At 34.5% G+C, this 26624-nt stretch overlaps 1 protein-coding gene across 1 annotated transcript; it reads right to left on the bottom strand.

The window, feature by feature from the left end:
- Window positions 1-2065: 2065 nt before the first annotated feature.
- Window positions 2066-26624, bottom strand: LOC120092612 (uncharacterized protein C24B11.05-like). The gene is made up of 8 exons (XM_039050753.2): window positions 26486-26624; window positions 26344-26409; window positions 26143-26240; window positions 11196-11233; window positions 11020-11107; window positions 10451-10660; window positions 9768-9833; window positions 2066-2428 (listed from the first exon to the last, which is right to left on the bottom strand). Exons 1-8 carry the CDS (start codon window positions 26514-26516, stop codon window positions 2297-2299), a joined length of 729 nt encoding a protein of 242 aa, XP_038906681.2. The 5' UTR covers window positions 26517-26624; the 3' UTR covers window positions 2066-2296.

Here is a 26624-nt window from a genome sequence, read left to right as displayed (position 1 = left end):
GAGGGGGAGAAAACAAAAATGGAAGAGAGGAAATGGCTTGTTGGGAAAATTGAAAAATAGGATCTGAAGAGAAGGGAAAGGAAATTATATGAAACAGGGTTTGGGTTTTAGGAAAATGGAAATGGGGGAAAGAATAGAGGAAAAACAAAAATAATTAAGGGGCTCCAAATTTTCAATTAATTCTTTTTATAAAATATTGTGTACTTTCAATAACAATGTAGTATGTTGCCAAAAAGTTTTTAATATTTAGCGGCGCTAGTCAATACGTCACAAATTGTTTCAGTGATGCCAATGCAAATGTCATTGCTAATAATGATATTCTACAACATGGTTTTAAACGCGTTGTTAAATATAAACTTTTAGTAACAAAAATTGACTGCGCCACTAAATATTTGTCACTAAAAATAGATTTTCTTGTAGTTTGTACACAATGTTCACATGCTTTCGCAAGGAATTCGGTTCCTTCAATAAAATTTGACACCTCTAAGTATTTTTGTTTTCATAGCACCACATATATCAGAATGTACCAAGTTTAGTACAACTGGTTTCCTTGAATAATGAGATGACTTAAAAGTAACTTTTGTCTACGTTCTTACCAAATAATGAGAACACCTTTTTAGGGGTGCACTCTTTATATCACTAAGATGATTTTTCTTGGCTAGTATCTTAGCCTGCTTATAATACAATGATGAATATTTCTCTCCTTAGCTACCACTATAAAGCCGTTAGTAAGCTTCCATTTACCACTATAGAAGGTATTGTAAAAACCTTCTTCATCAAACTTACTTGCAGAAATCAAATTCATGCGTATATCAGAAATGTGTTTCACATTCTTCAAAATCAGCTTAGAATCATTCTTGTTCTCCAAGTGTACATCTCTAATGCAAATTGCTTTTGAGTATCTATCATTGCCTATCCTAACATTGCCAAAATCACCGTGTATAGGATGCAAAGAAATCTCTCTTGGATGTAGCGTGAACTGAGGTGTCATTGTCAATCACCCCACTATTGATCTGTTGTGTAGCAAGATTTATAACATTACCATCAAAAAAATGTAAAAATCGTCGGTGACTAGTGTAATTTTGTCAACACATTACTCTTTACTAAGTCTATACTTAGTACTTCATTTGGGGCTGAGTTTGATAAGGAGGTTCTAAATATTACCCACGAGTCTGACAATGTACCAAGGACCGGTAACCCCATGTATCTCGTCTTCGAACTTGATACTTCACCGCCATCATTTGTTTGAAAAAATAAATTATATTATTATAAGTTTTAGAAGCACATAGTAACTCAAGCTTGTTCCACATATTATTACTAGTTTTAGGGGCACATTGCGAATCTAATAGGAAATTAGTTAACTAGAAACAATAATAATTATCATGCAAGTGACACAAACGATTTCAATGTGGAAAAACATCCTCAATGTGATGAGCAAAAAAACACGAACCAAGGTCAAAATCTCTACTATAATTAATAATAAGTACAAAAAAAGTTATTCGTAGTCACAACTAGAGGCATACATAAAATATATCTCAAGCTCGATAACCTCGGCAACAAATGACAATAATAAAGAAGAATAAATTAGAAAAGTCTCACTTGAAGTGACAAACAATTATCACTATAATCTAGTGTAATTTCTATTGTGTAAATTGAAGTCTCTCGTATCAAAAATATATTGTCAAAATTTTAGGTGGATGGGATCACAAATCAACCCCCAAAGGCTGAAAATCTTTGTTGTTCGAAATGAGTTTTCTTAATTTTCTAAAATTCCTTTTAATTTTTCTTTCTGTCGTCAACCCTCTCTCGGTCTGCGTGATGTTACATCAACCAACCGACGCTGCCTTTGGTTTTATATCTGAAACCTAGTCCATAATATTGGGCCTTAAAATGGGCCTTCACATAGTGAAATAACACATCACATTGCAGGATGTCTATTCGAGTCTGACTCAATTATTTTTCAATTATTATATGTTCAACTGAATTAGTCGATCCAAATCCATTTATCTTTTGGGGTGCACATTACCATGTGCCTCTTTTATCCTATAGACTTGGACTCCTTGAGTTTTGAGCCTTGCATTAGGCAATTCTCAACATAATTATATTGATTAAAAATTGAAAATAGATTGCCATATATTTATTTATTTATGCCACCATTACACGGCTAAAGGAATTTTACTAACACGCTGCTGGTGGTATAGATTGTAGGAGAGATACATTTATTTTTTTAGGGTAATATCGTCTATATAATTTAAGCACTTATAAATGTCGCTTCAAGAATAAAATCAACTTTGCTTCAACTCCCATTCAACTTTTCATCATCACGGTCTGATTCTACGTTCACCCATATTTCTGGAACTGCTTGTACCAGATTATGTACGGTCTCCACCACGTAATCCGCCTCCTTGCTTTTCCTTATGTTTCCCACCTTCATTAATGATACGATAGCATAATTTTGCCATTAAACTCATAATTTTGTATCTATTTGATTTTTAAACTTTCAATTTTATCTTTAACAAGTCATTGAACCTAAAACAAATGTCTAACAAATTCTTAAACTTTCAATCTTTGTTTAATAAGTCGTTGACAGATTTAACATGCACCTTTTAAAACTTGAAAGTTTAGGACTTTATTTGAGTTCAAAAGTTTAGGTCGTTTTTTCGACAGTATGTGGAAGTGGGAAGACGAGGATCTAACCCCTAATCTCGAGGTCAATAGTCCATACTTGATGTCAGTTGAGCTTACTCATTTTGACAAGTTTATGTCTTCATAGATATAAAATTCAATTTTATATACACTTGATCAAACTGTTTCTTAAATTTTTTTAACATATAAAGAATTGTTGGACACAAGATTAAAACCTATAAAATGTAATATTAAAAGTTCATGGACTAAACTTGTAATTTAACATGTATTCTAAAAAATTAAAAAGTTTACCGCATTTGAAAATTCATATTTGTTTACCGTTGATGCAAATACCTCATATTAACAAGAATCTAATTGTAAGTTATATGTGATTTAAATTATGTTTTGAGCTAATATTGATGACGTGGCTCCACTATTTGGATGACTTCCATTAGAAATAATTAGGATACGAGGATTTTATTTACTGTGGAGTAGAGGAATTGAACCTCCTAATGTCGAAGTTGATCAACCTTTATGCTAATTTTGGTTAGAATGATGATTCCAAATTCTAATTTAAATAGGGAAAAATTTCTAATACTATAATAATAAATGTCCTTTCCATTCGATCTTCGATATATTATAAGATGAATAATAATTGAAAATTTTTTACTAATTGATAGGACAAATTTTTTTTATATAACAAACCATCGTGAAATGCCATGCCATTTCAAATATATATATATATATTTTTCCATACACAAAGGAAGGGATCTTTTAGACAACTTCCTCTGATTACGTAGAATATTAAGATTATTTACACGTGATTATGAAAGTAATAATTAAGCATTTTTTTTTTTAAATAATCGAACATATTCTTTATCATTTTTTTTTTATTCTATGAAAGACAACATGTGTAACAACTACCGAGTAGAGAATAAAGTAGGAAAAGAAAATATGTGGTTAAGATTATACTACTTTAAAATCACGTTTTTATCCTTCAATCACCAAATTTATTATATTTAATATTGAAATCTTTAAAAAGAATATTTCTAAGTTAATAAATCTTTGAGAAATAATTTTTTTAATAAAAAATAATAAATAACAATTGATATTTTTATTTGATAATATATGTGGTGGGAAATAGAAACTCCATTATATAAGCTTTATGTTAATTGAGTTATACTCATTTTGAAACAAAAAAAAAGCTATTTCGATTATTATATATCTTATTCAACTTATTAAACTCTAATATGTATAGTGTTGAAAATAGTGTTATTAACCTAGGGGCATTTATGTAATTGTGTAGGTTCCTAGGGTTTCCTACTATCTATTTATACGTTTTGTCCCTGTGTATTCAGTGTATCAGATTAACTAATAAAAAATATCTCTATATCGTGGTTTTTCTCCCTGTACTGGAGTTTCCACATAACTGTGCGTTGTTATTCTCTTTTCTTCTTCTATATTTTAACATGGTATCAGAGATAGACGACGAAACCCTAACCGTTATGGAAGAGAACCAACCACAGTCGTCTTCTACCGATGGAACTTCAAGTTTTGACATGAAGACAGACATTTGAGCAGCCGTGAAGGAGTGTTTTCAAGTAGTCCTACCGGAGTTGATTTCTGCCGTCCAGCTGCAGTCAATGGAGAGCCAGAGTCGATGGGAGCTATCGCGCCAGACAAAAGCCACGATCGGCGATCGAAACCAGGGCGACGCTGCCTTCGACGGTCGGATAGAGACGAATCCCATCGAGCCCAGTCGTGTCTTCGATATTCAGATAGAAACGAATCTGATCGAGCCCAGCCGTGGGTTGCTGCCATCCGTGTCGATCGTGCTCGCGTTGGTCGAATCCTACACACCAGGTCAGATCGATCGTCGTAGAGCCGTGCCTAGCACTTCGCTCGAGCATTCTAGCCGGCTGGTGCCATCTTGTGTGCCGGGCAGATACAAGGACCATCTGAAGTAGCCGACAACTTGTGGCTCGACCCAATGCCCAGATGATGTTAGACAACGGTTGGCTTATCTCCAACAATAGATTTCAGACTTGGATACGATGTTCGGCGCAAATCCCCAACCGGTTCAACTAGTCTATTCAGAGAATTCGGTAAATTCGTTCCCCTATTTTACCAAATGCTTCTTATTTATCTGGGTCGATGGGAAACTCTGCAGGATTTCTTGTAGGGAAAAAATTAAATGGCCAGAATTATTTCTCCTAGTCCCAAATAATCAAAATGGCCTTAGAAGGGCGTCATAAATTTGGGTACTTGACAGGGGAGATTCCGAAGCTGGTACCAGGCGATCCTCAAAAAGGGATCTGGAAAGGGAAAGATTCACTATTGCTTGAAAATTGAAGAAGCAGAACATGTGTATGTTTTCATGGCTGGATTAAATCCTAAATTCGATGGTGTCCATAGTCGAATATTGGGCCAATGCCCTACCCTTCTTTCAGAGAAGTTTGCTCCGAAATACGGTTGGAAGAGGATCAGTCATGCGCCATGAATAATCGTATTACTACAACTGATGCAGCTGCCTTCATTGTAAAGTCGGCCAGTGTTGATGGCGATAAAACCCCAACCTCTTCCCCCACATGTGTGTGAGCACTATAAGAAGCCCTAGCACACAAATAACCAGTGCTGGAAATTGCACGGGAGACCTTCAAATAGCAGGCGACGATAGCCTCATGACAAATCTAATATTGGTTGTGCCCTAGTGAGTGACTTAATAGATGAACATACTTAGAAGCAGTCTTCTATTGACAGTAAGAACAGTTTGAGTATGGTTGGGGTGAGTACTATTGCACAATCATGTAATTTTCCTTCATTTGGCCTTATTAGTATAAATGGTAAAAAACTGTGGATTGTGGACTCAGGGGCCACAGATCATCTTACAAGTTTTTCAGATATGTTTATTTCTTACAATCCGAGTGCTGGAAATGAGTGTATTCGAATTGCAGATGGATCTTTTGCCCTTGTTGCAGGGAAATGCCATATCTCCCCGTTTGACAGTTTAGTTCTGCGTGATACTTTGCATGTGCCTAAAATCTCTTATACTCTGTTGTCTGTCAGTAAAATTACAAGGGATTTGAAGTGTAAGATAATTTTCTCACCTGATTCCATTTTGTTTAAGGATCTGAAATCAGGATGACGATTGACATTGTCCGGCACGATAGGAGATTCTATTTCCTTTCTGAAGATGCTTCCTCTAGAGATGATCATCAAACTGGGTTTATGTCATTAAATTTTTCTATTTTTGAAAATGACTTTATGTTGTGGCATTTCTGTTTAAGACATCCAAATTTTCAATATATGAAGTATTTGTTTCCGCATTTATTTCACAATGTTAATACTTCCTCTTTAAATTATGATGTGTGTATTCGTGCCAAGCAAAGTCGTGTTCCTTTTCGGTCTCAGCCTTATAAACCCTTGAGTCCTTTTACTCTTGTTCATAGTGATGTTTGGGGTCCTTCACCTGTTACCACTTCCACTGGTAAATGTTGGTTCGTCACGTTTATAGACGACCACACTCGCCTTACTTGGATCTTCCTCCTTACTGACAAATTTGAGGTGTCATCCATTTTCCTGCAATTTTATATAACTTTCGGGACTCAGTTCAATGCAAAGATTGGAATTGTATGGAGTGATGATGGGCAGAATTCTTCAACACCTCCTTTAGGGATTTTCTTATCTCTAAGGGAATTGTCCACTAGAGCTTATGTGCATATACTCTGCAACAGAATGAAGTAGCCGAGCGTTAAAACCGTCATCTGGTGGAAGTTGTCCGGTCTCTTATGTTATCTACCACTCTTCCGTCATATCTGTGGGGAGATGCCGTTTTTACTGCCGCCTATCTCATTAATCAGATGCCCTCTCGTATTCTTAACCTTCATACTCCCTTGGAACTTTTAAAGAGTCCTTCCCAACCACTTGGTTAATCTTCGATGTTCCCCTTCGGGTCTTTGGTTGCATTGCCTTTATTCATTCCCATGGCCCAAACTGCACAAAATTTACTCCTCGTGCTCAGAAGTGTGTCTTTGTTAGATATCCACTTCATCAACATAGGTATAAGTGTTATCATCCGTCATCTCGTAAATATTGTGTCTCCATGGACGTCACCTTCCTCGAGGATCAACCGTTCTTTCCAATTAGTCATCTTCAGGGGGAGAACATGAACGAAGAGACTAACTGGTCCTCTTATGTTATTCCCTTAGAGTAAGCTCCTATTCATATTTCGTCTTAGCCTAGTTTTGAGCATGACAACCCAATCCTTCCTACCAACCAAGTTCCTTGTAAAACTTACTATAGGAAGAATCTCAGGAAGGAAGTAGTGTCACCTGTTGAACCGGAACCGCCGGCTTCAGTACATGAGTCAGACCTGCCATAAGATCTAAGTATGTATATTCCTAAAACTAATGATGTTGATGTGTGTATGGAGACTAACAAATGCAGGTAGGATAAGGGCAAAGAAAGTGGTAATACTGAAAGTATGGCAGAAGAGGAGACAGCTGAGAATGAAATGATTTTATTTAATGATGATGTAGAGGATACTACTGAAGTCCCTGATACACAGGTAGTCGATCATGGTGAGGAGCCTGGAAAGTTGAAGGATTGTGATGCCTCGCTCGTTCTTCCTATAGCTTTGAGGAAAGGCACTCGTTCATGTACTAAATACCCTATGCATAGTTACATGATGTATAGTAATCTGGCACCCGAGTTCAAAGCTTTCACTACCAGTCTGGACACTATGATGGTTCCAATTGACATAAGTGTTGTGATGGAAAAACCAGAATGTCGGTCTACTGTTATGGAAGAAATGAGAGCTCTCGAGAAGAATGGAACTTGGGAACAGGTGGCTTTACTTGAAGGGCACAAGACAGTTGGATGCAAATGGGTGTTTACTATAAAATACAAGTCAGATGGGATGATTGACCAGTACAAGGCTAGGCTTGTTGCAAGAGGATTTACTCAGGCCTATGGAGTAGACGACTCTGAACCTTTTCTCCCTTGGCCAAACTAAACACTATCCGAGTGTTTTTGTCAGTTGCCATAAATAAGGATTGATCCCTACACCAATTTAATGTTAAATATGTGTTTCTGAATGGGAAACTTGAAGAGGAAGTCTATATGAGTACTCCTTCTGGATTCGAGAGTCAGTTAAAAAACAGGGTGTGCAGATTGAGAAAGTTGCTATATGGGTTGAAACAACCTCCAAGGGCCTGGTTTGACAGATTCACAACCTTTGTGAAAGTACATGGGTATATTTAAGGGCATTCTGATCACCTTTATTTACAAAAAGGTCGAGATCAGGGAAGATATATGTTATTATTGTCTACGTTGATGACATTATTTAATCTAGGGATGATGATGTTGAGATCATGAAGCTCAAAACAAAGATAGCCGAAGAGTTTAAAATTAAAGACCTCGGTAAGCTAAGATACTTTCTGGGAATTGAAGGGGCTCGATCAAAGGAAGGTATATCAGTTTCTCAACAAAATACACTCTGGACTTACTAAAGGAAATATGCATGACTGAGTGTAAACCTATTGACACACCAGCAGAGTACAATGCAAAGCTCAGTGAGAAGAATGATAGAGTTCCTGTCAACAAAGAGAGGTATCAGCGGCAGTCGAGAAGTTGATCTACTTGTCTCACATAAGGCCAGATATTTCGTATGCAGTAGGTGTTCTCAGTCAATTTATGCAGGCTCCCTGTGAGGATCATATGACAGCAGTTGAAGGTATCCTTCAATACCTGAAAGGAACCCCTGGCAAGGGACTGATGTTTAAAAAGTTCAATAAACGATCTGTTGAAGCCTACACTGATTCTGACTGGGTAGGTTCTGTTGTTGATAGAAAGTCGACATCTGGGTATTGTACATTTTTCTGGGGTAATCTAGTCACCTGGAGAAGTAAGAAACAAGGGATCATTGCTAGAAGTAGTGTTGAGGCTGAGTATAGGACCATGAGTCTAGGGATCTATGAAGAAATCTGGTTGAAGAAAGTGTTATCTGATTTCTAGCAAGATAATGAGCTTCTGATGAAATTGTTTTGTGACAACAAAGCTGCCATCAGTACTGTAAATAACCCGATTCAACATGACAGAACTAAACATGTAGAGATTGACAGATATTTCATTAAAGAGAGATTGGACAGTGGAAACATATGTATCTCTTATATTCCTTCAAATCAGCAAGTTGCAGATGTGCTTACAAAGGGGTTACTAAGACAGAGCTTTGATTATTGTGTAAGCAAGTTGGACCGTATTGATATCCATCCCCCAATTTAAGGGGGAGTGTTGAAAATAGAGTTGTTAACCTAGGGGCATTTATGTAATTGTTTAGGCTCCTAGGGTTTCCTACTGCCTATTTATACGTTGTGTCCCTATATATTCAGTGTATAAGATTAATTAATAAGAAAGATCTCTATATCGTGGCTTTTCTCTCTGTACTATGGTTTCCACGTAACTGTGCGTTGTTATTCTCTTTTCTTCTTCTATATTTTAACATATAGTCCACATGTCACAAATCATATCATTCATATATTTTAATCACAACTAATATAAAGTGAGAGCTAAAAAGCTATTTCTAAGTTCAAGGTTTAATTAGATATTTTTGTTAAATATTTATCATTGAACTTAAAATTTAAGTCGATGAATTTAAGAAAATTTAGCATTCTCCGATTATCAACATGAAAATTTGTAATGGTCTCAACAAGTAAATATCAATAATAATTAGGAAAGAAATTATTAAATAGTTTAAGCATATGATCTCTAACTCCAATATCATATTAAGGGTGTGTTTAGAATACATTTTCAAGTGTTAAATTTAAAAAATAAGTCATTTTAAAAAAACTTGGAGTGTTTGATAATCACTTAAAATAGCTTTAGAAGTGTATTTTAAATAGTTTTGATCAAAAGTGTTTAAATAAAAATGAATTTTTTTCTAAAACTTTTTTCTTAAATCAATCCAAACGAGTCTTAAATCACCATTATTCCCAAAATATTTAAACTAATAGATTAGGTTAATTAAATTCAATCTTTTAAAGACACTCTCACAATTTTAAATATAAGAAATTAAAATAAATATTGGGAAAAAAGATTTAAATGGTAAAACAGAAATATAAAAGACGGGAAAGGAAATTTCTTACCAAAACAGTACGAATACCGAGGGCTTTTCCAGCAGCGATGTTGCGCACGTTATCGTCAAGAAACAACTGGCGAACAACGACAAAACAAATCAACAAGGGATACTTAAAAGATTTGAATTGGATTGGATTGAGGATATTTTTTTGATCAATTTGAAAATTCTAGTCGATTGAGTTGATAATCCAAGAGAAACAAATATAGTCTACAACTCAATTCAATCAAATCCTTAAAATTTAAGTTGGGTTATCGGATTATAGCTTATATTTTTTAACTAAAATATGTAAATTTACATACAACAATGACTAATAATTAAAATCTCATAAAATTCAAATATTAATACTAAATATATATGATATTTGTTGCACATTTTAAACAAAGACAAATATTATAATAATTCACAAATTAATATACAAAGCAAGCAAACTTTAAACAAAGAGAATATATATATAAAATTCGGGTATGGTTGGGTCAGTCAAATATTTTTTTAACCAATCCACGATCCAACCCAACTCAATAAACATAGAAAAAGTTTAATCCAATCAAATTTAAGAACAAAACTAACTCAACTCAACCCTTATATTTTGGATTGCATAGTTTAGATTGTTCAGATTGTTGGATTATTTGAACATCCTCAAGACAGCCTTTTGTCACAAAATACCACAAATATTATGTAGTGATGACATACCGTTCGACGGGGGTCAGAATTAGCGACATCAAGAGCGATTCTTATAGCGTCCATCGATGGCTTTAGAATGACTGGAAACTTGTTCGGCCGAGTCATCTTGAAAAGATTCGGATTCATTGTCTCGAAACATACAATCTTCTCAAAGCAACCCTCTAGGCCGAGTTGGGCGAGTACTTTGGTTGCATGGTTTATATCAGAATTTGTGAATATCTACTAATTCAATAAGAGATTATCAATATTAATTTAGAAAAAAAATTTTGTTGGTATCCTTAAATTTGGATTCTAATTTTCATTTACTACTTAGGTTTGAAAATGTTACATTGAATTTTGATTTCAGTTTTCATTTGATATTTAAAATTTTAAAATGTTACATTCGAATTTTGTTTCCAATCGATTTTAAGTTTGGAAATTTACATGTATATTCCTTTTTTTTTTCTTTTTTTATTAAATACTCACTTTTAGTACTCAATATCTATTAATTAATTTAAAACAATTACATTAGATTTTAATCTCAACTAAATTTCCATCATACTAATATGGTTGGTTCGTAAGCCGTAACTATAACTTACGATTTTTCTAAGAGGAATGGTGAGTAAGAGATGTCGAAGCTTAAGGTCTTGTTTGATCCACTTGTACGGCAACCTCCCATGCACGAAACTGACAAAACAACCCGTCAAAACAAAACGTTATAGTTGATTTTCCTAAATCAGTATTTTTTTTTTCTGTTCTTAAAATTTTGGCTTACCCATGGTAATCATCTGGATGGATGTCATAGCCCAATGCCCGTAGAAAATTAAATATACAAAAAAAAAAAAAAAAAATGAGAGACATACTTTAGGCCAGTAGTTCCTCTAATGGAGATTGTTGGGAGAATTATAAAGTGTTAGGAAAATGGAGCCAAAACTCCAAGCCCATTTCATTTGTTACTTAACCCATAAGCATGTTTTTATTGGTTAATTATGAAAGTGAAAATAACCTTAAATATGGAGGTGACTTATGAAAGAAGAAAAAATAAGAGGCTGTGGAAATTAACTCTGCTCAAGGTTTATTTGCTTTGGGCTTTGTCCCATTTGGCTAAACAATATATATGTGTGCTGCAATATGAAGGAAAAAATGCAAGTGAGTGATTATTAAAAAATACTGTATATTTTTCTCCTTTACATTGAGATTTCTTTCTTTTATTGTTTATTCCAAATTATAGAGTTGTAGTACTGAAAATCAAATAGTTCGTGTTGGACTATTTGAAAGAGATCTATAGCTTGAATTTGAAGATTTTTTGCATTTTCCATCATAGTACAACTTCCAATCATAGAAGAATGGATATAGTCTTGAGTTTAGGGTGAACCAGTATATTTTTTTTCATGACGTTCTCTTTTTTTTCTTATCCACTTTATTTATAATTTTATAATCGATTACCTATTTGGTTCTAATCTGTGAAGTGGGAGTTTGAGATATAATTTAGTTTATTGTACATTTATTTATATCTAGTATAAATTTCCATCACAAATATAAGAGAAGAAATTTGAGTAATATTGAGAAACAACATGTAAAGAAAATAGATTCAAGTCCTCTGATATATGTACTTTTATATCATACTGATGTAATAAATATTTTCGGACTTGTCCACTCTATGAGACAACAGTTGAAAAATTTGAAAAAAAATTATGATTTTATTATTATTTTAACGTAGACAATCACACACAACTCTCTATGGAAGGATGTAATACGGTTTAAAACCAAACGAAGAATCGATCCGACTGAACCGACAGTGATTGAATAGTTCTACAATTGGGTCAATCAGAATCGGTTTTTAAAAATTGGTTGATCGGTCCAATGAAAAAAAATCGACTGATCGACCAATTCTATTGCATCTTTAAAGAGAGACAGCAAACTCGTAAAGAAATGAATTGATGAGATAGCGAGAAAACCGAGGACTAAAGTTTCAAGAAAACCATAGCTTATTTTTCTCAAAATTATAGATTAAATAGATAAATAAATAACCAGTGCATTAAATGTTTTTGAAAAAAATAAAATCACTTTTGTTTTCTTTTATCTCTGGGTAATGTAGCTTAAGGCGTACTTAATCTTCCAGTAATTTCTTTATACAAAGTAGAAAAAACAATTAAAAAAATTACCATATGGTAAATTTTTATTAGTGCAATTTGGGTTGCACAATAGATGAGTACAACTCACATTGCACCCAAGTTTTTTTTATCCCTCTTTCCCTCCCCTAATCTTCACCCTTCTATTTGTTCCCGTTTCCTACCTTCACTCCATTTCTACTCTCTCTTTATTGAATTTCGGCAAAAATTAGAATAGTAATTGTCTTACATTGGAAATATTCAAGTATGTGATTAGTTTCAAGTACTATAAAAGGAGTACATGAGTTTGGTTTCAAATCGTCCTGGGTTAAGGCATTTAAACTTGAGTGTGTTAACTCTAATCAAATTTTCTTTTTGTATTATCTAGTTTGAGTGTAAGAAAATGTTATGAGTGGTACAAAAGCTTTGATAAAGTGTTATTATATTGGAGTCGAGAGAAAATTATGTGATTGTAACAAATTTTCATATAGTGAATTTCTTTTGGTGGGCCACGGTTTTTCTCCGATTTTGGAGGTCTCCACGAAAATTCTTGTTTTTCTTTTAGTTTTTAATTACTTCGGCTCATTCCTGTAGTATTAGTAAGATGTTTTTCCAAACAAGTGGTATTAGAGTTTTAGGTTAGTATTTTCTTGAATTTTTCAGTATACTTTGTGCTTGCAGTATCGTTTGAACTTTCTCATAAAAAAAATTCTTGAAACGTGCTATAATATTGTGAATTATCTGAGTTGTTCACTATTTGAAGACTTGCTAGGCGTGAGCAGATGCGCCAAGCTTTATGAATCTAATAAAGTTGGACGAAAAGAAATTTGATGGAAGGATCTACTTCAACTTATGACAGGGGCAAGTCAATGATATAATCATACAATTTGGGTTACCCACATGCAAATTAAATGGTGATGGTGATCTAATGGAATCCAAGAGTGATTCCAAGATAAGTTCAAATAAGAAAGTCTTCAAACAAAAGATAAACTATTGTGAATGCAGACAATATGAGAACATGAAAAATAGAGTAGGTTCGCTCAAGGGTTCTGGATTGGATATTGACGTTTTCTTTCTCATCAAGGAAGACGATAACTTCCTCTGAAGAAGATGAAATTAACCTTGATGACATGTCTGTTTACCATGATAGAGGATGTGTTGTTAGTGATTCTATAAGTTCGCACACGCCAATTGACTTAGTGGTTATAAAAGTTGCAATGTGTGTGATGGAAGTTATATCGGTGTTTGAAGAACTTGAGCCAAGTGAATGGAAGTTGCACCATAAATTTGTACATGGTTTATCAACAAGTGATAAAAGGAAAAATCTTAAAATGTGAAATTCCATGTGATCTACTCTTTATGGTGGAGTAGGTTATAGTTCTCTGAGTTGAGAATATGATTGCCGGTGAAGACAATGGATGCAATAGAAGCTATAGATTCTTCATATATCTTGCCAAGGTGAAATTTATTAGATTTCAACAAAATATTAGAAAACTAGTTGTTCCACATAAGTAATGAGTTCCAAGCATTATAAATGAAGCCTATGACCTTGATTTCATATTGTCCTAATTAGAAACACTTTAAGCTTAGATGTGGTAACTTTGGTTAAATTCTTTTTTTGTATTTTCTAGTTGAGAGTGTAGAAAATGGTGTTAGCACTGAGTAGTACAAAAGCTTCGAAAGAGAGCTTTTGTAAGTCGGGGAGAGAATTCTATATGATTGTAGCAAATTTTCACATAGTGGATTTCTTTCTAGTTGGTCAAGGTTTTTCTTATAGTTTTGAGTTTTCCTTTTAAATTTCTTATGTTTTTTTTTCTAATTTTTCAATTTGATTTTGCTTATTATTGTGGTAATAGTGGGTTTTTTCCCCAACATTTTTCTTTACACTCTTTCTTCTTCTCCCTTCCCTCTTCAATTCACCATTGTTTCCTATTTTCTATTGTTGTTGTTATTGTGTCTATGGTTTCTCTGTGGTTGTCATCATGCTTACGACTTTTGTTGCCACCATCGAAGTTTTGTTGCCTACCTAACATTGTTGGGTTTTTAGCAAAATGTTAGAAATGCAGTTGTCCTACATAAAAAAGATTTAGGAAAGTCAAGGGCTTGTCCAACATTGAAAAGGTTTAAGAAAGTCATGGACTTGTCCTACATAAAAAAGGATGAGGAAAGTCCTGGGCTCCAAGCCTATAAAAGGAGTCTATGCCTTTGGTTTTTAGTCGTCCCAGTTTAAAGCACTTTAAGCTTGGGTGTACTAGCTCTAGTTAAATTCTCTTGATGTATTTCTAGTTTGAGTGAGAAAAGGGTATGGGTAGTCAAAAACTTTGAGAGTGTGCTCTTGTAATTGGGATTAGGGAGAGAATTATTCTATGTGATTACAAATTTTCACATAGTGGATTTCTTTCTGGTGGGCCGTGGTTTTTCTCCAAGTTGAGAGTTTTCCATGTAAATTCTTGTGTTTCCAGTTTTATTGCTTTCTTTTAATTTCTTTATTATTTTTCTGCTTATTCCTACGATAGAAGTGGGAGTTATTTCCCAACAAGTGGTATCAGAGCGTTAGAATTCGTAGTTTTTTTAATTTCTAAATATGCTTTGTGGTTGCAACATTGTCTGATCTTCCACATCAAAAAAGAATTTTTGAAGCAGGTTGCAATATTTATGAAAAGTATAAGTTGTTCACTATTTGCTGATTTTCTAGGAGTGAAATAGATGTGTGTCAAGCTTTATGAGTTTGATTAAATTTGATGGAAGGATTAACTTCAACTTGTGGCAAGTGCAAGTTAAACATGTGTTGATGCACTATGGATCATAGAAGTACATGTTAAGTAGTGATGGTGTTCTAGTGCAGTTCCAGAGTGATTCTAGCAAAGATTTAAAAAGGAGAGTCTTCGAGCAAGTTCGTTAAAGGGCTCTAGATTGGATGCTGACGGTGTCTTTCTCACTAGAGGAGACGGTGACTTCCTGTTGAGCCTGCTTCTGTGAATTGATGAAACTTTTAGCCCAAATGATGAAATAAAGTGAGACCCTTTTTGCTGATCCAAACCGAGAGCCCAGTTCTTTGCCCCAAAATCTTTTTGGTTGGTATAAAACTTGGCTATTGTGTGCCCATAATTTTTCAGCTGATGCCTTACACATGGTCTGTCCCACTGTTCTTTGTCTGATGGAAAAATAAAAGAATGACTTTCTTTCTAATGGGTGTTTATTGCAAAATTAATTTTTCTTTCTCCTTGTTCTTTGATTCTCTCGTTCTCCGCCTTCTGTGTTCTTTTACTTTCTTTTAACCCTAATGCTTTCTTGTTTGATCTGAGCGACTACTTTGAGTATACGATGGAGGAGTCTTGCAATCGTGTAGACGATGGCAAAAAGAAAAGGTAAAGGAATATGCAATCGTGTAGACGATTGCTGAAGGAAAAGGTAGACGATCGGTCGATCTTCTAGACGATATGAAGAAAATAGTAAACGATCATGTTATCTTGTAGACGATGAGAAGAAAGGGAAGAAATGCTCAGCGTTGTACGTGGTTTGGCTATTAAAGCTTACGTCCACAGGAAGGAGAGAGTTTTATTAATGAAGCTAAGTCACAAAGTCTTTTTCTTTAAAGATCTTTCAAGTTCTTCTTGAAGCTATGTAGTTGTTGTATCTAAAAATTTGTAAATGATGAGTATTTATACTAATTCTGATATAAGTAGTTACAATAACTAACTGTAAAGATTAAAGAAATGTAAAAAAAGCTTCTTGAATGTTGAATGTATGAGCTTATAATCTTCAAATCTCCACCTTAAGCTCAACATGCAAGCTCTTCTCCTTCCGGATTTAACATATCTTCACCTCTTTTCAGGAAGCAGAAACCCGATCTGACCAAGACAATTAGCAAGCTTGAGTTTACTCACAGCTTTGGAAAGCATGTCCGCTGTGTTCTCGTTGGTATGAACTTTTGGCACCTCGACTTCTCCTTTCTCTATTCTATCTCTTACAAAATGATACTTGATATCTATGTGTTTGGTCCTTGAATGATACTGAGTATTTTTGGAAAAGTGAATGGCACTTTGATTATCACAGTAGATTTTAACTACTGTTTGATTAATATCAAAGTCCTTCATCAATCCTTTTAACCATAGTGCTTCCTTTATTGCTTCTGATAGAGCCATGTACTCTGCTTCTGTGGTTGACAATGTTGTGATTAATTGTAAATTTACTTTCCAACACAACAAGTTAGGACCAAATAAGAATAGATAACCTATTAGAAATCTCCTTTTGTCTTGGTCACCTGCAAAATCTGAATCAACATATCCATATAGCTCTAAATTTGATTCATTAGTACTTTGATATGTTAATTTCGACTGTTTAGACCAAATTAGATATCTTAAAATCCATTTTGTTGTTTCCCAATATCTTTTTCCAGGGTTAGACATGTATCTACTAACTAAACTAGTGCTGTAAGATAAGTCTGGATTAGTAGATATCATTAAGTATATTAGATTCCCTACTGCTTAATTATAAGGAATTAATTAAATTTAAGTCAAATCTCTTTTGGTGAGTTCTCAGAGGAAAGTTTAAAGTGTGTAACAATAGGTATGGTGACTGGTTTTGCATTTGTCATATTGAATCTGTTTATTACCTTTTTACAGTAGCTTAGTTGACTTATGGTTAGGGTTGAAGATGTTCTGTCCCTTTAAATATCTATCCCAATGATCTTTCTAAACTGACCCAAGTCCTTCATGTCAAATTCTCTCTTTAGGAGATTTTTTACATGAGTTAAATCCTCCTTAGATTTTCCTACTAGTAACATATCATCAACATAGAGCAATAAGTAGACTTTGTCCTTATAGGTAGTAGAATTAATATAAGAACAAATATCATAGGAACTTCTTTGAAAACCTATACTCTCTATGTAGTCATTAAACCTTCTGTACCAGCATCTAGAAGATTGTTTTAGACCATATATTGACTTATTTAGGAGACAGTACAGGTCTTCCTTACCCTTTTCCTCAAACCCTTTAGGTTGAACCATATAGATAACCTCATCTAAGTTTCCATGTAGAAAGACAATTTTAACATCTAGTTGATCTAATTCTAGATTATACTGAGCAACTAGAGATAAAAGTAGCCTAATAGAGGTTTGATTACTACTGGTGAAAAGGTTTCAGTATAGTATATTCCTTCTCTCTGAGTAAATCCTTTAGCCACTAACCTTGCTTTGTACCTAGACTTTTCTTCTTTAGTAGAACCTTCCTTTAGTTTATATATCCATTTAAAGGCTATAGGTTTACAACCTTTAGGAAGAGGAGCTAGGGTCCAGGTATTATTGGCAGTGAGTGACTCCATCTCTTTACACATAGTTTGAATCCAAAACCTAGCATTAGGGCAGTTTAGTGCCTCTTCAAAAGTGGTTGGTTCTTGGTCATTAGGAGCTATTGTGGCATTTAGAACTAGGTTCATACAGTTATTTTCAGTATACCTCGCTGGAGGAACTATCACTCTTCTTTTTCTATCCCTAACCAAGGAATACTGACTTAAATCAGGTACAACTTTAGTATTCCTAGTGATCTCATTTGAGGCATCCTTTTCTTCTTCTAAATCTATAGGAGGGTGGTTAGTGGAAGATGTTGGGGTTGATGCCCTAAAGTCTCGAGTCCTGTAGTTTGTAAATAGTATGTACGAACACTTTTGTTGTTAATATATGATATTTACTTCACATCTTGTATTTTGCTCGGTTAATTGTTTTATTTGCTTTACCACAAACCAATAAACATAAAAACCCTGATTATCTGTATGTGACTCAAGCATGTATGTAGTGACATACAAGTGGATCATGTCTTGAGTGATAACCAAAATGTTCTGTAGTAAATGGATAAAGGAGGGAAACCTTATCCTGGTAATGCTATGGACGCGACCTACTTTGTGGAATGGTCACAAGTGTTGTGATTTGTCACAGATGGTCTGATCTTAATCATTCGTGTTGAGGACATGCGAGCAGGGGCATCCTATACAAAGAGTTTGTATAAGACCTGACCACGAGGTGTTAACGTCTTGTTATATAACACCGTTCATGACAGAGACTTCACTTCACTAGGATGACCATAGGTAACATGACCTCAATCCTGAGTGAGTTGAGAACTTCTACCATTGAGGGCGATCCTTTGATTTGTATGGGTACGAGTGGCCAGATCGTTGATTCAAACCTACCATTTTAGGGATTTGTCTAATTTGGGAGCTGGGAACTCAGCTACACAAGATGGAATTCACTCCTTCCCCGAGGTAGGGGTAAGTAGATAGATGGCTCCTTTAAGGGCTGATTCTGGGGCTTGAACGATGTGGCGCCACACACATTCTCTTAGCCCGAGAGGTGTTCACACATAGTTGGACTATGTTATATTGTTCATTAGAGGCATCAGTGGTACTTAAAGAGTGAGATGTAACTACAAGGGCAAAACGGTAAATTGGCCTAGCTGTACTTACGAGCGTCTGTGAAGGGTCATCGTACTCATGATTGGTTATATCCGATGGACACAGAAATATATCTGTGGTAAGAAGAGTTTAGCTGTTGGTCTTTAGTGGAATCATTGACAGTTAACGAATGGTGGATTTCAAGGCTAAAGAGTTTAGTCAGCTATTCACGTACCATTGAAGCTTCGAGCCACAGGTCCATTAGGTCCTCTGGTAGCTTGGATAAAGTCGAGAACCAGTGTTTGGGTTAATTTGAAATGTTTAAATTGACAAGAGGAAGTTCAACTATATATGATATAATTGGACTAGTTAATTATATATGATATAATTGGCTAAATATATGAGATAAATTATTTTGGAGGAAATTAGATATAAATATGATTTATATCAAGTAGAGGAGAAAATACTATAGTAGATATGTGATATCAAACTATAGGATATAAATATAATATGATTATATTTATTTATTAGTTAATTGATTAATTATATGATAATTAACAAATTCTTCCACGTTCGGACGTGGATAATGGGCAGCGTTGGTTACGGTAACCAGCGGGTTAAAAATGAAAAGAGTTTTCATTTTTTGTATCGTGCATTCATTTTTTTTGACCGCCCAAAAGAATTCGTGAAAACGATCGCCCGAGAGCCTATACGATAGTAGCTCTTCCATCTAAATGATCGTCTACCTCACGATTTCTCTAAACAATCGTATACGTTTTTCCTAAATGATCGTTCAGGTTTTCACACGATTGTGTAGCTCCTCTATGCGATAAACATTCCTGCTATACGATAGCACTGTATTATCTCCCACTTGCTTATCGCCTACACAACTCATTATCTTTCGTCCTCTACCAAATTCACCAAAGCCCACTCTTTGGGTTTTCACTCCGAGAATACCCGGGGTTCGTTAGTGGTGGTATCATCCCCGCTGCAGTGTTCGTGTTTGTATTGATCGTGTTGTTACAGTTGATGTTCCTACCGAGTGTTGGTAGATCTGTTGGAGGGATCCGCTGGGTTAAGGTTCAGAAGTTCGAAGAGAGTCTTCAACTGGTATGGAACCCTTTCCTTGTTATTCCTTTTATTCTGAGCATGTCGATAATTAGATTAATGTGCATAACTATATGTGTTGAATGTATATCTTTTATATTTCAGTCACTATGAAATCGGAGCGATTTGAACATGCTCATGGAACTCTCGGTATAAGATCCATCAAAAGAAACTTTAGGTGACTCCACCTCAATTCTAGTAGTATTAGGGCTATTAGAAACTTCATAGGATGTCTTTTCCTTTTGCATAAACATTTCTTTTTCTCTGAAAGTGACATCTCTGCTTATAATAAATCTCTTTTCAATAATGTTCCACATTTTAAATCCTTTTACTCCCTCAGAAAACCCTACAAACATACACTTTAGTGCCCTAGATTTTAATTTTCCTTTATTTTGATAAATAACCAACACATCCAAATACCCTTAGGTTTTTTAGGTTAGGTAGGTGTGTGATCCATTTTTCTTCAAGAGTAAAAAAATTTAGGGAGGAATGTGGACACTTATTTAATGTGTACACTCTTTAGCTTGCAGCCTCTGCCCAGTAATTTTCACTTAGTATTACATCTAATAGGAGACATCTAACTCTTTCCATGACTGTTTTATTTAGTCTTTCAGCTACTCCATTTTTTTTAGGAGTGAATCTAACTGCCCTATGCCTAGTAATTCCTGTTTCTTTACAGAATTTGTTAAACTCTTCACTACAAAATTCTAATCCATTGTCAGTTTTTAAGTATTTAATTTCTTTAGAAGTTTGTTTCTCTATCACGAATTTCCATTCCTTAAACCTATCAAACACTTGGTTTTTAGTTTTAAGGAAGTAAACTCAATTTTTCCTAGAGAAGTCATCAATAAAAGAAAGTAAATACTTTGAGCCACTTAGGCTAGGTGTAGGAGCTGGACCCCATAGATCAAAGTGTATATAGTCTAGGATAACTTTTGTGGTATGTTGTGCTTTAGTAAAAATTTGCCTTGTGGCTTTCCCTAAAACACAGTGTTCACAAAAGGTTAGATCTTTTGAGAGATCTTTAGGGAGAATTCCTTGATTAGATAGGACTTCTAGGCCTTTAGCACTTATGTGAGATAATCTTTTGTGCCATACACATCAGCATCTATGATCTCATTTGTGGTGGCTACATAAGCTCCCGCCCTCATCTCAACTCCTTGACCACAAATAAGTCATTTATCTTTTCCCCAACTAATATTACTTTAGAGTCCTTTAGCACTTCAAGAGTTCCTCCTTTACCCCTGTATTCATACCCTATAGCATCTAACATACCTAAGGAGATTAGATTTCTCTTAAGTAGTGGAACATATCTTACATTCCTAAGAAGTTTGATGGTTCCATCCTTAAGTTTCATGGAAACAGAGCCAATGCCTTCTATTTTACAGCCTTGGTTGTTTCCCATATAAACCATTTCTCCTTCTGTTTCCTTAAAGGTGTTAAACCAAGGTTTTATTGAGGTCATATGGTAGGTGCATCCGGAGTCTAAAACCCAATCATGTTTTCTTAGAGGGTTTACATGATTAGATTTGTCTAAAGTTGAGGCTAAAGCATTTGAGTAGATGAAGGAACCTTTTACAACAAATGCTTCGGGTTGTTTGCCTTTTGAATCCTTCTCTTTCTCTTGGTTCTTTCTCTTTAAAATAAAACAGTCTTTTATTAGATGTCCCTTTTTCTTACAGTACTTGCATTTTATTTTCTGTTTTGATTTATTTTCTTCTGGGTTATGAGAATTTCTGTCTTTAGAATAGTTTTGCTTAAAGTTTCCTTTTACAAACAGACCTTCACCACTAGGTTTATCCTTTTTTATCAATCTGTAGCTCAAGCCATCTGGTTCTTAGGGCTGAGATTATGGTGTCTGTGCTTATACTATCCCTTCCATACTTTAGAGCATTCTTAATTTCTTTATACGGTTCAAGCAAACAGTTTAGAAGCACATAGGTCTCATTTTCATCACCAAGTTTTTCTCCTAGAGTTTTAAATTTAGTAACTATATTCTTGAACTCATCTAAGTTGTCAGTTAGAGTTTTAGATGAATCCATTTTAAATGTGAAGAATTTCTCCCTAAGATACATTTTGCTAGGAAGGTCTTTAATAGTATACAACTCTTTTAGCTTAGTCCATATTCTATATGCAGTTTCTTGATCTAAAACTTGTCTAAGAACACTGTCACTAAGATTAAGAACCAACATACCGTAGGCTGCCAGCTCCCAATCTTCCTTTTCTTGGGTCGTCACTGTGGTAGGGAGTGTTGATGGATCAAGGAGGGCTCTGTGGGCTTTCTGCTGGCCGAGTATCGCCTTGATCTTGGCCTTCCACAGTCCAAAGTCTCATTTTCCATCGAATTTCTCCACCTTGAACCTTGTTACTGACATTTTGGATGAATAACTTGTGTCTTCATTCTCCAAGAATTAAGATCTTGAATGCCTATTGCTCTGATACCACTTTGTTGGGCCTGCTTTTGTGAATTGATGAAACTTTTAGCCCAAATGATGAAATAAAGTGAGGCCCCTTTTTGGTGATCCAAACTGAGAGCCTAGTTCTTTGCCCCAAAATATTTTTGGTTGGTAGAAAACTTGGCTATTATGTGTCCACGATTTTCGAGCTGATTCCTTACACGTGGTCTGTTCCACTGTTCTTTGTCTGATGGAAACATGAAAGAATGACTTTCTTTCTGATGGGTGTTTATTGAAAAATTAATTTTTATTTCTCTCTCTTATTCTCTGATTCTCTGATTCTCCGCCTTCTGTGTTCTTTTACTTTTTCTAACCCTAATGGTTTCTTGTTTGATTTGTACAACTGCTTTGAGTATACGATGGAGGAGTCTTGCAATCGTGTAGACGATGGCAGAAAAAAAAGGTAAATGAACATGCAATCGTGTAGACAATTGCTAAAGGAAAAGGTAGACGATCGGTCGATCTTCTAGATGATATGAAGAAAATGGTAAACAATCGTGCTATCTTGTAGACGATGAGAAGAAAGGGAAGAAATGCTGAGCGATGTACGTAGTTCGGCTATTAAAGCTTACGTCCACGGGAAGGAAAGAGTTTTATTAATGAAGCTAAGTCACAAACTCTTTTTCTTTACAGATCTTTCAAGTTCTTCTTGAAGCTATGTAGTTGTTGTATCTAAAAATTTGTAAATGATGAGTATTTATACTAATTTCTGATATAAGTAGTTAGAATAACTAACTGTAAAGATTAAAGAAATGTGAAAAAGCTTCTTGAATGTTGAATGTATGAGCTTATAATCTTCACTTCCTTTGAAGAAGACGAAATTCATCCTTGTGGTATATTCGTCTTACCATGATAGAGGATGTGATGTTAGAAATTTCACAAGTTTGCACATGGGCATTGACTTAGCAGTTATGCAATGTGTGTGGTAGAAGTTGTGTCGATGGCTAAAGGAATTCCAAGTAAGCCAAGTAGATGGAAGTTGCACCATAACATGGTTTATCGGCATGTGACGAAAAAGAAAAATCTTGGGAGGTGGTATTTCAAGTGGTCTACTTTTTATGACGAAGTAGGTTATAATTGTATGAGATGAGAATTATGATTGTTGGTGAAGATAATGGATGTTATAGAAGTTGTGGATTCTTCAAATATCTTGCTAAGGTGGAATTTGGATTTTTTGACAAAATATTAGAAATACAGTTGTCCTATATAAAAAAAATTTAGGAAAGTCATAGGCTTGTCCTACATAAAAAAAGTTTAGGAAAGTCATAGGCTCCAAGCTTATAAAAGGAGTCCATGCCTTTAGTTTTTAGTCGTCCTAGTTAGAAACACTTTAAGCTTGAGTATGCTAGCTCTAGTTAAATTCCCTTGATATATTCTCTAGTTTGAGAGTGAGAAAAGGGTGTGAATAGTTAAAAGCTTTGAGAGAGTGCTCTTGTAATTGGGATCGAGGAGGGAATTGTTCTATGTGATTGTAACAAATTTTCACATAGTGAATTTTTTTCTGGTGGGCCGTGGTTTTTCCCCGAGTTTGGATTTTTCCACATAAATTCTTGTGTTTTCAGTTTTATTTCTTTCTTTTAATTTCTCTGTTATTATTATTATTATTATTATTATTTTGCTTATTCTTATGGTAGAAGTGGGAGGTATTTACCAACAAACATAATTCTTTCTACCACCATTTTTTTTCTTCTTACACCAGCTAGTTGATCATTTGATGCTAGTACCCTCAACAGATGTTGTTAGTTTTCGTAAAACGAAAATTGTTATAGTTGGTTCGATGATGACCTATTGATGATCACCCTTTAAGTGGATGTTTTTTTTCTAAAGAACCCAACTTTAAGGAAACGACATGTGTTTGATTAAAAGACACAACTCTATACCAAAAAATATTACTATTTGGATTACCACAAAGAGTCTATAATTACATAGTTTTCTTATCATTTTATACACACTCAAAAAATAAAACACACACATACATATGTTCAAAGAATGGTTTCTTTATTTCTTTATTATTTTTCTATACAATTATTCATATACTGTAGTGTTTGTTAAATCTTGTGGTTGAAATATTACATTCACATGTTAATCATCTTTTCTAATCTAGGAGACAACTATTCATGACACCTTCAGCACCATAGAGAGAACGAAATTATCTTGAGAAATCATGTATTTGTTGAGTTCGGATTAACCTCTCTCATCATTTCATCATACTTTTAAGTAAAAAGTTGTCAAGCTCATACTACTTTATATTGAAAAGTTGAGTTCAATTTTTCACAACTCTCTTTTGTCAATTTGCTCTTAGAAAAGCAAAATATATAGATAAATATGAGAAAGTGTAGAAGGAATTGAACGAAATGTTGTGTGTGAAAAAGTGTTGGTAAGAGAGAGATTTAGAATATGTTTGGTTAATTTTTTAAAATAAGTCATTTTGGAAAAAAGAATTGAAATGTTTAGCAACAACTCAAGATAGTTTTTTAAACGCTTTTAAAGAGCATTTTAAATTAATTTTATCAAAAAGAATTTAAATAAAAACGATTTCTTTGAAAAACTCTTTTTATTGTAGTCATTTCAAAGAGAGCCTTATAAAAATATTTAGATCTAATGAATTTATGACACAAGTTAAACATCTCTTCAGTGAACAAAAACATGAGGAAATTTGTACAGTTGACTTATTTTAGAGACCCAAAATGTTAAATGACTTATTCTTTTTAGAAAAATGTCAAATAACCTTCTATTGATGTCATGGTTGAGTGAAGTTATGAATATGTCCTTGATTTATTTATTCGTCTTTCCTCTTTCATTTTTTGATGCCTCTTTCCTTCTCGGTGTGACCACAACTTTTTTGGCGAACCAACTTTGAGGAAACTCTTTTCTTTTTCTCTTTCTTTCTTTTTCTTCTTTTTTGACATACCAGCTTCAGTGAAAACTCTTTTTTTTTTTTTTCCCTTTTTTTCCTCTCTTGTTCTTCTTCTTCTCTAACAATGAACCCTCTCAACTTGGTTAGATTTAGAACAAAATCCCAAATCTAGCATAAAACAGAAGGAAAAGAAAAAGGTGAATGAAATGAAGAGAATCGCGTAATTGGGAGGGAGAGAGGAATGGTATTGAAGATGATTGAGCCCTCCCAAGAGAGAGTGAGACCCAGAGATAGCGAGAGATATAGAGAGAGAAAGTGATTTATGAATGAGAAAAGGAAGAACGAGAGATAGAGAGAAAAGATTGATTTATGAGTGAAAAGGGAGAGAGATAGCAAGAGAGACCGAGAGTGAGAGAGAAAGCGAAATTAAGAAAGAGAGCAGGACTAAAAAGAGCGAGGGATATAGAGAGAGAATATTGATTTATGAATGAAAATAAGAAGAGAGAGAGAGCGAGAGCAAGACTAAAAGAAAGCATGAGCGAGATGGCTTTTTCGCGTGCACGAATATATTTTGATAATTTTACCTAAATTTGATATCAGTATAGGGTGATTTGACATTTTTTTTTTTGTTTTTGAAAATATAAATCATTTGACATTTTTTGTGCAATTTTTGAGACGTTGGACAACTTTCCTAAAAACATGTAAATTTTGAGTTTTGATAAAAGAAAAAACATCATCTCATTTAAAATTAGAACTTAATATTAAAATGCAAAAACATAGATTAAAATGGTTAATGGGGGAAATTACTCGCAAACCAGCCAGGTTGCCACCATATGTCTCGAAAAGCTCTTTCCGAAGAATGGAAGCTTTAGTTTCTGGAATTCCACATTTCTGGATGAGAAAAACTGTCAAAAACCAACACTACTACTCAAAATCTTGAATCAATAAATATAAAATTTAAAGAAAATCCACAAAAACATGGGAAGAAACGAAACAGATGTCTGATACCTTCGATGTTTTTATTGACAGCATCAGCAATTCCAGTGTTGAACGGGTACAGAGTATCATCCATGTCTGTATGCAAAAACAGAGTTGCAAAATCTGAAATCTCAACTCATGGAAATGAAGATAGAGAAGAAGAAGAATTTACCGAAAAGGATGCAGTCCAAAGAAGAAGCCATGGAGGTGAAGTTGAAGAAAAACAGAGAGAAACAGAGGAAAACAGAGACTTCGAATAAAGAGAGGAGGAAGAAGAAGAAGCAAGATAAAAAGCAGAGGGATCGAATATT

This window comes from Benincasa hispida, chromosome 12 (genome assembly GCF_027475165.1).
Source record: "Benincasa hispida cultivar pf3 chromosome 12, pf3_genome.v1.1, whole genome shotgun sequence".
Taxonomy (NCBI): domain Eukaryota; kingdom Viridiplantae; phylum Streptophyta; class Magnoliopsida; order Cucurbitales; family Cucurbitaceae; genus Benincasa; species Benincasa hispida.
This window is presented reverse-complemented; position numbering and strand designations above follow the sequence as displayed.